Raw genomic sequence first — 11,115 nt, 5'->3', positions numbered from 1 at the left:
TAGGAGCAGAGCCATGTAGTTTTATTACACTGGTTACTTGGCAACAGTGATTATACAGACTATGGAGCCTTATCACCACACCAGACTCCTTGTTAAGCCATATGTTGAATGCATCACAAAGCTGAACACCTACCTTTAATAAGACTTAGCATAACATTTATACATTTATATATTCTGTCTATTACACTTCAACCAGTTGGTGGTAGATTTGTTTCAATGATGTTACAGAAGTCCTAATTTGCATCTAACAAGGCTTTCATCAGATAATGTATCTAAATGTACTCGAAGAAAATAGTCCAGAGCACATGAAAGGCAAACCACTACCGTAAATAGAACCCTTGTGGATGATTGAGCACAACATCTTCCAATCACAGCGGTAGGTGGGGTGGTTGTTGATGACGATATCGCGCTTGGCCAATAGAAACCACGTACTGGGTGTTGACCTCTGCAAGCCGTATCACCACCTCCTTCATGTCCGTGGCGGAGGACTACTATAAAAACAAATCAGCCTAAGTTTTAAAGGGCAGAGTTGTAAAAACTCCCAGGCTGTGGGGAGCTAGCTTGCAAGCCTGTGAATCGGAATTCAACTATACCCCACAGGAGCAAAAACGCCTGGAGCATTATAAACACACAACGACGGCAACATCTTTTTGTATCTCCTTTTAAAAAAACTCGACGCTGTTTAACATTTGCTGGGGAGGACTCTGGCTGCTTAAAGAAGGACCTGCTTTACATTTCCATGTAAGTAAATATTACCTTAAGTTAACGTCGGTTTATCATTAATTTTGTCGTAAATAAAAATGGTTGTATTGTATTTTGTTAATAAACGATTAATTGTCAAACTGTCACTCAAGGGTGGTGTTGTTGAACGTTGCCTTTTTATATTTGAATATTCAGGCTGTAGCATTAGCTGATTCAAATGCTACTTGACGTTAGCTTGCTATCGATCAACAGCGTCGTCATTCCAGTTTAAAACCAATTTGCTGTGACCCAACTATCAGCTGTGTGTCTTTGGCTTGCTACAGGTTAACACTGATAACCAGCCGGTCGAGCTAAACATTAACAGTATCCTATCTGGCTTTCAAGATAGCTAGCAAGCTACATTTCTGTTCACACCCTCCATTGAGCTGGCCAGCTAATGCTGCTTGTTCGGCTATAGCTCAGTCTCTAGGGCTTGGGAACCGAAGGGTCGCCGGTTCGAGTCCCGATCAGACCGAATATACAGAGAGTGGACTAGTAGCTGGATAGGTGCCAGTTCCCCCTTACCCTTGAGCAAGGCACCGAACCCCCAGCTGCTCCCTGGCGCCGGAATACTGTCAGCCCTTTCCCTCTTCATCAGTGCATGTATATAGGTCCTGTTTGTGAATGTGTGGGTGTATTTCGTGCCTATTGGTGTAATTGTATACTATCACTAGGGTGCAAAACTGAATTTCCCCTTGGGGATTAATACAAGTTGATCATTATCAGAGCCGAACGTGATGAGAAAGACACTAGTATTTGTATGTATTGTCACTGTCGTCATGCTATTAACCGAGTGCCCTTTGCTTTGTTGTAGAAAGGGCTTTAAAGCCGTGGATAGACTTTGAATGTTGATTATGTAACGGCAATTTTCGTCACAAGCTTGTGCGTGCCCCTCTTCCCACTGTAGCTTATAGTCTGTGTAGGGGAAAGCATTATAATAGCCTGGGTAGGTTAATGAAACATTTGATCCCTTATAAACTAAGGGGAAGGAGTTTTGTCTGAACATGTCTGTGTTAAAATCAGACAATCTACACCTTCCACCAGAACCTCCTCCCTCTGCAGAGGTCAACCCTGCTTGCATATTTCTGTCACAGTAGACCACTGGGGAACACACACTGCTGACACGGTCTCTGAGTCAGTGGCTTGTTTATTTATAGCTGTTGATATTGTACAGCTGAGATGCAGCACTGTTGTATGTAGGGGGTGAAAGGTGACTATAGATTACTAAGAGCTTCCGCAAAGGAAATGTCCTTGATCATAATTGTGTTTTATTTGGGTTACTTTTGCTTATACTATAAACACTTGTATATACTTACATTTTTTCTCTTTTTCTCTTTCAGGATCCTAAACCAATCCCTGGAAGGATATTCATTTCGGCATCAAGCACTCAATCAGATTATTTTCATTAAACCTATCACTGCTGCTGTGGAAGTTTTTGCAACTCTTGGAAAAAGCAACTCTGTGACTGAAAAAGAATCGCCCTTGCCATTGAAGCAGCTATGCAGCTTGAAATTCAAGTAGCACTCAACTTTATTATTTCCTATTTATACAACAAACTCCCTCGACGACGTGTGAATATCTTCGGCGAAGAGCTTGAGAGGCAGCTGAAGAAAAAATATGAAGGCCACTGGTATCCAGATAAGCCATACAAAGGTTCAGGGTTCAGGTGCATCCATGTAGGGGAGAAGGTGGACCCTGTTGTGGAGCAGGCAGCCAAAGAGAGCGGGCTGGATATCGAAGATGTCCGGAATAATCTCCCTCAGGACCTTAGTGTGTGGATCGACCCATTTGAGGTTTCCTATCAGATTGGGGAGAAGGGACCGGTCAAGGTGCTTTATGTGGATGATAACAATGAGAATGGGTCAGAGCTGGACAAGGAGATCAAGAACAGCTTTAATCCTGAGGCCCAGGTCTTCATGCCAATCAGCGACCCCGTCGGGGCTTCCTCAGAGTCCAGCTCCCCCTCCCCTCCTTTCGGGCAGTCGGCTGCTGTCAGCCCCTCCTTCATGCCACGCTCCACCCAGCCCTTAACCTTCACCACTGCCACCTTTGCTGCCACCAAATTTGGCTCCACCAAGATGAAGAGTAACGGCCGCGGCAACAACACTAACAGCGGCAGTAGCAGCAAAGTGGCCCGCACTTCCCCTACCAATAACTTGGGTCTGAATGTCAACACCCTACTGAAGCAGAAAGCCATCTCCACCTCCATGCACTCACTGTACGGGCTGGGCCTGGGTCAGCAGCAACAGAAGGCCTCTGCTCTTTCCCCTAACGCCAAGGAGTTTGTGTTCCCCAACCTCCAGGGCCCAGCCAGCCCCGGAGCTGTGTTCCCCGGGGAGGGCTCCCCGGGTCTCGGCCCCCTGCAGTACAGCAATGCCTTTGACGTGTTTGCGGCCTACGGAAGCCTCAACGACAAGTCCCTTATGGATGGCCTCAACTTCAGTCTGAGCAACATGCAGTATTCTAACCAGCAATTCCAGCCAGTCATGGCTAACTAAACTCATCATTGAGATGTTATTTATGAATGATGGTGGCTCAAAGAGAAGGAAAAACAAAAACGCACACTTAGAATCTGGACTTTCAAGGATATAGTGTCTAGTCAGTCAAGCGCATGTGCCCAAGGGTGTTTTTACTGTGCCCCCTTGAGTTTGTTTCTACTAAAAGCTTGTTGTACAAACACATCCAAGCTTGGTTACTTCAATTCAACATGCATACTTGTTTTTCTTTTTCCTTTTTGCCAACCAAGCACAAATCTTTTTTACCATGTTGAGAAAATACTCCTTAAAAAAAAAAAGTAAAAAAATAAAAATACAAGCTTCAAGTTTTGGCCTCTTACAGTATTTTACAGGTGGTAAGACAAGGCTGGTTTTTATGAATTGGCACTACTAAGTGGGGTTACTTGGTCTTTTTCTAATTGTATAATTTAATTTAGTACAGAGTTTGTAAGATATCAGAGTATATATTGTTTCTATGACATGGTGTTGCATTTATATCTTTTTACTACTCCAGTGATCTGTGATGGCTGCAGCAGCTTTTCCTTATTTTTTCTTTTTTGAAAGATAATTGTTAAAGAAATCCATCTTGAAAAAAAAAAATACATCAAATATTCTAAAGATTGTGTACAGAGTATTCCTTAGTGATGGAATTCAAGTGTAGGAATATTTGCTTTTTCTGAAAGATGAATTGTATTTTCTGTTAAGAAGTTAAAAAGATTTTGCTATACAATGGACAAAATGTAATTGTATGAATATTAATTTTGTACCTACATTGTGCAATACTTGATAAAAATACGGTATAACAAAGTATTTTGAGTCAGTGTCTTACATGTCAAGAGGGACTGAAATAGTTTATATTGTTAAGTTTGTATTAAATGCTTAAAAATGATATGCTTGTCTTTATTTTTTTTAATTTCATATTTGCACCCTGGTCTTTTTAATAAAATAAACTACAGTTGAACATTGTCTGTGGAAATCTGTCTTATTTATTGCTTGTTTAAACACCACGGTAACTTCTATTGTCTTTATATTTAACCACTATCAGACTGCCATTGGCCAGATGATCGTGTTGATAGTCACATGCCATGAGTTGTCAGTCATGAGGGCAACCTCATGTTCAAAATGAAGATTTGACTGCACTCTAAGCCTGGAGCATATTACTCTAATCTTTGGATGTGTTGGGGTTTAAAGGTGGAGGTTGGTGTCTCAGCACGTGACATGAGAACAGGTGAAGAGCTATTTACGATCAGTCACACCTCACTGTAGCGGTATGAAATATCGCATTTAATTGAGCCTTTCTTTGTTAATTTCACGGTGTATATTTGGTATGTTTACAGGCTGGAAAGAAATGCAGTAGAGTGTCATAATTACACTGGTTAGCTATCATAGCCTTGGATGTCATGTGAAGGCGTGAACAGCGTAGTAAAGAACAAGCTAACAATACAGCCATGTTTAGAGTTCCAACAGCTTTACCCACCTTATACATAATCAGGTTTGCAGTTCAGTGACTCAAAGGTCTGAGAAGGAAATAGGTTGTGTGTTATGCTCAAAGGAACTTCTCCCTTTATCAAATACTTATGTACACAGAAGTGTCTTTATGGCTGAGCAAACCTAGCTAGCTTAACACACCTAAAGCCAGTTAGATGTTCATTTAGATGCTAACCACATGTTGTGTAGAAATGTTGTTTTGCTTTCTTTTTACAGTTAGATGTGAAGATTTATACCACTCTTAAGTCTGTAGGACAATTGTTAAGCTTGAGCTAGCAGCTCAAACTTATATAATTCTGTATTTCTTTTTAATAAGGCCTGGACACGTATGTCTTCTGAAATGTGTTAAGTAATCTTAGTTTAGCTTGGTGTGGCAAATAAATTGCTCGGAACCCTTGAAGTTGGAAATGAATTCCTCTGGCGCTCAGGGGAGTAGCCTTTTCTGATGGAAAAGTTGTTATCCACCCTAGTGAGACACAGTCACATTTAAAACTTTCCAAGTTGATGTCATTGCCTCTTTGTATAGGGACACCAGTCTTTGCTCTCCTAACTAAATGTATGTTGTTCTATTCAATTTGTACATACTGTTTTATACCTGGCACTTACCTGAACCATATTGCACTATTTTATGTATTTTGCTTTTAGTCAACTGTAACTTGTGTTGCATTGTCGAAGTACGAGACTCTGGATTTTCAATGTTGAAACTACACCAGGGCTATTCAATTAGTTTAGAATGGGGGCCGGTTGATGAAAATTATCCAAAGCAAGGGGCCGGCTAGAAAAAAAAAATGGCTTGAAATATGAGCAATCATATTAAGAGCTTCAGATACAGTAAATACTACAACAGCATAGTGGAGTGCATATATTTTGTTTAATTAAATCAAACATAGCCCCAAGGCCTTTATAAATGGCAAGTTCAGAACTCAGTACATGTGAAGCTAATATAACCATCAACATCATTGGATTTAGATTAAATTATCTAATAATTCACACAAAATAGCAATTTAGGGCCATACACAAACAACAGTGCATATTATGGTATAATAAAAATAAAGACATGTGAGCCATACCACATCAATTGCTTAATTAAAAGCAAAAACAATTATCAAAAGACTTGTATTAATTACAAAACCACAACACACAGCCTTTTAAAACTCAAACCTTTTTTGATTAACATAGTGATAACTGACATACAGTCTGCAACCAACTTGGCAGATATGTGCCATCTAATGAGAGAAATGGCATTTTTTCGATTTAGCAAGAGCAGGGAAGTCGGGAGTATACGTTGTCATGGCAATACGCATACAGTGATGCAGATGCTGGTCAGTGAGGGATGCGCGATTATTAGTTTTTATGGCATTCATGTGTGAGAATGCCGATTCGCACGTGTAAGTCGAGCCAAACATTGTGAGGACAAAAAGTGCAAGACCCCTTGAATGAGGGAATTTCTCGTAGCTGACTTCATGAGTCCAGAACTTTTCAGAACCTGCCAGCTGAAATGACTGTCGCAGGTCATCTGATGACTGAATGTCAATGAGTTCGAGTTGTAAAGACGCCTCATTTAATGTCACAATCAGCTCCTTTGCTTTCAGTGCAAACTCTCCCTCTACATTCACAGAGAAAGGGTCCTTCACAAATCTCATCACTTCAGCCGGGAGACTGAAATGTTCAAACCTCGCGGCAAAGTTGGTTTTCAATGCGTCCATAAATCCAGTCATCACCTCGGTGATTTGTAAACCTGCAGTGCGCAGTGTTGGAAAATGGAGCATTTTGCCTGGACATAAATCCGTAGAAAAAAGTGTGAGCTTTTTTTGAAACGCATGGAGTCTCTCCACAAGTTGTGTGACCATTTTATCTCTGCCCTGCAGCTCCAAATTGAGTTGGTTCAGATGTTGGAAAATGTCGCTCAAAAAGCAAACGGCAGCGTAAAACTCATCATTCTCTATCAGACACAGAAAGGCGTTGGCTTTTTTGTGTTTTGAATTGCGGAGAAACGCCATGATCTCCTCCTTAAGTTCACAAAATCGTTTCAAGACGTTTCCTTTGCTTAGCCATCTAATGTCACTGTGCATGAGCAAATCATTATATTGAGCTGACATGTCTGACAACATCTGGCGGAAAAGGCGGTGCTGTAAACTGGAGTTACAACGAATAAAGTTAATAATCGCCATGACAGAGTCCATTGTGTTTTTTAACTCACCACTTAGTTTTGCGCACAGGAGGCTTTGGTGGATGAGGCAATGAAGCGATCTCAGCTGTGGAGCCACATCTGCCAGCCTAGCGGACAGTCCCTGTGTTCGGCCCGACATCGCAGGTGCCCCATCCGTTACAAGCATGTTAATACGATCCAATTCCAACTTGTGCTCCTTGAAAAACGAAACCACTTTGTGGAACATCACCTCACCGGTCGTGTGTCCATCCAAAGGAATTAATCCAAGTAGATCCTCCCGAAAGCACTCACCATCAAAAAATCTAACATAGAGGCACAGTTGTGCAACATCGCTGCTGTCAGTGGATTCATCAATAGCTAGCGACATAACCTCCGCCTTTCTCAGTTTGTCCAAGAGAATCTCAAAAACGTCCGATGCAAGGGTCTCCACTCTCCTTGATGTTGACGTGTCAGAAATCGGAATGTTCTTAATTGAGTCAATAACGCTTTTTCGGATTTTCTCATCTGCAACCACTTCCTCAATTGATGCAAGCATACACTCTTTGACTGTCTCTGCGTCCGTAAAAGGCCTTTTCTTTTTGCCTAATATCCAGGCCACTCGTAGGGATGCTGCGGTAGCTCTCTCTTGGTCAGTGCAAGCCCGAAACAGGGAGCTACGTCTTTGGTCATAGTACAAAGTTAACCCCAAAATCTTCTGGCGGCGAGCATCAGAGCCCGCTGGAAAAGTGGCGTCAAAGTTGGCGTGAGCTGTCTTAAAATGCCTTCTCAAGTTGTACTCTTTACACACCGATAAACACTCATTACAGATTAAACACACGGGCCTTCCACTGACATTTACAAACAAGTACTTCTCTTTCCACTCGCTGTTGAATTGCCGGTTTTCGGTGTCAACCTTTCGTTTTTTTAACGTAGAAAGAGACATTTTGATATCCAACTATGCTGACCAGGTTTGATGAATCGTACCATTGGCGCGAAACCGTTGAAGGTGCGCGAGCTTGTAGTGAAGGGCAACGCGAGCCGCGAGGACGCGCGCAGAGACGCAATAAATGACAGGAGTTGTCACTACAGTAGCTAGTAGGTGGGTTCGAAACCCGAGCCCGCCAAAGTTTTCAAGCAATGTCTTCCCCTCTATCTCTCAATTTAACACCCTCTCTGGAATAAAGTCACTCTGGCCCAAAACATTTATATAAAAAAAAAAAAAAAAAAAAAAAAAAATTAAACTTTATTTTAAAAATTAAACTTTTTAACATTATACTCAAAGGGCCAGTAAATATCACCCGGGGGCCGGATTTGGCCCGCGGGCCGCCAATTGAATAGCCATGAACTACACTATAGCATATTATTAATAGGTATAGAAGTCTAGAAAGTGGAAAGCTATATTCAAAACACATACACACACACAGTTCCACATGACCACCTTGGCTCTCTGGGGTAAACTGGTCCACAGATGGTCTGGTGTCACACCAGCTGGGAGACTCCCAGGGTGTGGAGTGTTGCCTTGCTGTGACTCCATCTTGTCAGTCCCAGAGTGTGCTCTCCCTCTGCTTCAGAGAGATACATTCATAGCACAAGCCTCAAATATTACACACAGGACCCTATCATACTGTTGCTCTCACAGGCCTAGCAGTGTTGTGCAGTCGACATGCAGGAACTGTGTTTGTTCTGAAGGGTGTTTCTCTGCCAAGGGTAATGCTGTGTCGAAAGGAAATGTGACTACAAACCTACAAAGAATAACTGAATAACTGAATAACTGAACAACGACAAATATGAAGCTATAGCCAGCAGCTGGTTTGCTTAGCTTAGCATAAACAAGTCTGGCTCTGTCAAAATGTAGCAAAACCCTCCCACCAGCACCTTAAGAGCTAGCAAAGAAAGAAAGACAAGTCATAATCTTGATTTGAAAAGCTACTGAATATGTAATTGTGACATTCAACCATAATGTTGCCTTTTAAAGGAATATGTCATTTCGGAAAGTATGCTAATTGACTTTCTTGCTGATAAAATCATCCAATGCTAATTTCTTAAGATCTTGTTTTTTGATGTTTTTGATCCTGCTTTTTACCATGACAATGTGTCGTTTCAAGGTTTTGGTTAAATCAATAATAAAACAATTAGACAGGGCATGTTTCCACTTTCTTCCAGTTGAAATGCTAAGCTATAAGCTAACTGGCTGCTGGCAGACGTGAGAGGTATCAAGCTTCATCTTTCTCTAACTTGGCAAGAGTGCGAGCAAGCTTAAATATAGCTGATTGAATATTGGGCAGGATTTGGTATAGTCTGGCTGAATCTTTAAACTCTAATTCAGTTTTGTCGATTACCTACTCGAGATTTACTAAGAGGTTATTTAAACCACACAAATTCAGATATTGTTTTCTTAATTACATATATTAATGGGCACATTCAATGGAATTTAAATTAAACATTTTGGAAACAGTTGCTTTTTTGTCCAAAGTTGGATAAGAAAATGTACATACATTTTTATATCTGTAAACACTAGCTATGAAGCTGCTTTCAGTTAGCAAACTGCAATGGGCAGAATAGACTAAATCATGTTGCCAGGCTTGTTTCACATTTGAATATCCAAATGGCTGATTTGCTGTAAACACAGTGTTTACGAGGCAAAGGGCAAGCCAGAGTGAGTCATCCTGAAGAGCAGATTTGTTCAACTGTGTTTTAACGCAGTGCTGTGTCTCACAAGGCTGCCAGCAAAGACATATAGTTCAACATATTTCAACACAATGGAACAGAGAGAACCACTGCATGTTTTGCATTGTAGTTGATAACAGATGAGGATTTTAGATTAGTAGGCCATGGTGAATCATGTATTCTGTTGTAATATCATAAAGAAAATGCCACATGTATTCTGTTGATAGATGCTGGTAGGTTTTGACCTTGATCGACACGTCTATATTAAGCCTGTGATCAGAGCTGTTGCCTTCATGAACGTTAGGCAGTGAGGTTAGCACCTGTCCTGCATGTTGTGTTTGCCAGCAATGTCCGTGACATTTCAATAGCTCATGGGCCAGAGATACTGCCACGCTAGCGGGAATCACATCTGCAATTCAAGGAAGCTCAACATTTCACTTGATTGAAAAGAAAAAAAAGACGGGAGATAAAGAGGATATAAAAAAAGCCCCATCCAGGCTGTGTTATTCGCTGATAAACCCGGAGCTGAGACTTTAATGAATACCGACTGTGCTCTGTTTGGCCAGGACAGAATCTCAGTCAGTCACTGCTTTCAAGTGCTGCCAAGTCATTTTTAGTGGGGATCATCCATTCGACCCTATTCTTATTCCAAGCCAGACAATCATTCAACCTAAAAGCACCACATCTCAGCAATATGGAGGCATAATCCATATTTCATTGTGGCTCTCTAAGCTGGAGAAGTAAAAGAAAGAGCTGTATGTATTGCACTTTCTCCCCACCCCCCTCATCCTCCTCCTCTCCGTCTCTGTTTGTTTTGGTTTGAAGGCGCAGTTGAAGGTTACAGTACCGAAAGGGTGTTGCACACTTCAATAGGTTTAAAAATAGACCTTGCAGGGTTCCTGCGTCATCATAGGAGAATCCTCGCCTCTCACCCCTCCTCCCTCCTCCTCACACCAGCCAATCATGCCTCACTTCACAGCAGGAACTACTTGTATGCTAATACGGCGTGGAACAATTATTTCCCCTAGCATCTGCATCATAACGCTGACGTAGCGCCTGAACAGGAATAAATTCCCTTTTTGGGGTGGGTCCTGCTGTGGAGGTATGTATGGTACCCTGCCCTCTCCAGTCAGAGGCATGACGAGAAGCTGGAAAAGCAGGCAGGTCTGCATAGAGAAACATTTGAGACAAAGGAGATACATACACAGATGCTTACAGACTACATTGATGGCAAACCATGTAGCCATGACAACACATTTCCTTTACCTTTTCATGCTGATAATGGCTTGCTGAAGCAGAAAGGAGTGCATTAGCTCTTGACATCCCCGGGGAATTCACCAAAGGCAAATAAACGCATTGAATATATCTTGCGCCGCATGTATAACCTTGTTTATTATGATGTGAGAGAAAACACTTTGAGGTCCCTCAGGTATCGGCTCCTATACAGATATTCAGAGGGAAATAGCCTTGTCAGGATTTGCTATAGATCTCTTTACAGCAGTAGATGTATAGCTGTGAGCTATCACAGTTAGCTTTATATCCCGTATTTCAATTTATCTAAAGAAAGGAGTGGTT

General features: G+C 41.6%; 1 protein-coding gene across 1 annotated transcript; it reads left to right on the top strand.

The window, feature by feature from the left end:
- Positions 1-528: 528 nt before the first annotated feature.
- On the top strand, positions 529-4,202 carry LOC117484675 (protein Tob1-like). Its single transcript, XM_034133094.1, has 2 exons — positions 529-741; positions 2,082-4,202. The coding sequence occupies exon 2, from the start codon at positions 2,241-2,243 to the stop codon at positions 3,237-3,239; it is 999 nt and encodes a 332-aa protein (XP_033988985.1). The 5' UTR covers positions 529-741; positions 2,082-2,240; the 3' UTR covers positions 3,240-4,202.
- Positions 4,203-11,115: the final 6,913 nt, after the last annotated feature.

This window comes from Trematomus bernacchii, unplaced genomic scaffold (genome assembly GCF_902827165.1).
Source record: "Trematomus bernacchii unplaced genomic scaffold, fTreBer1.1, whole genome shotgun sequence".
NCBI lineage: Eukaryota > Metazoa > Chordata > Actinopteri > Perciformes > Nototheniidae > Trematomus > Trematomus bernacchii.
The sequence above is the reverse complement of the archived record's forward strand: the minus strand, read 5'-3'. Positions and strand labels throughout refer to the sequence as shown.

Coding starts and splice junctions, on each gene's coding strand:
- LOC117484675 (XM_034133094.1), top strand. CDS start 2,241: ATGCAGCTTGAAATTCAAGTAGCACTCAACTTTATTATTTCCTATTTA.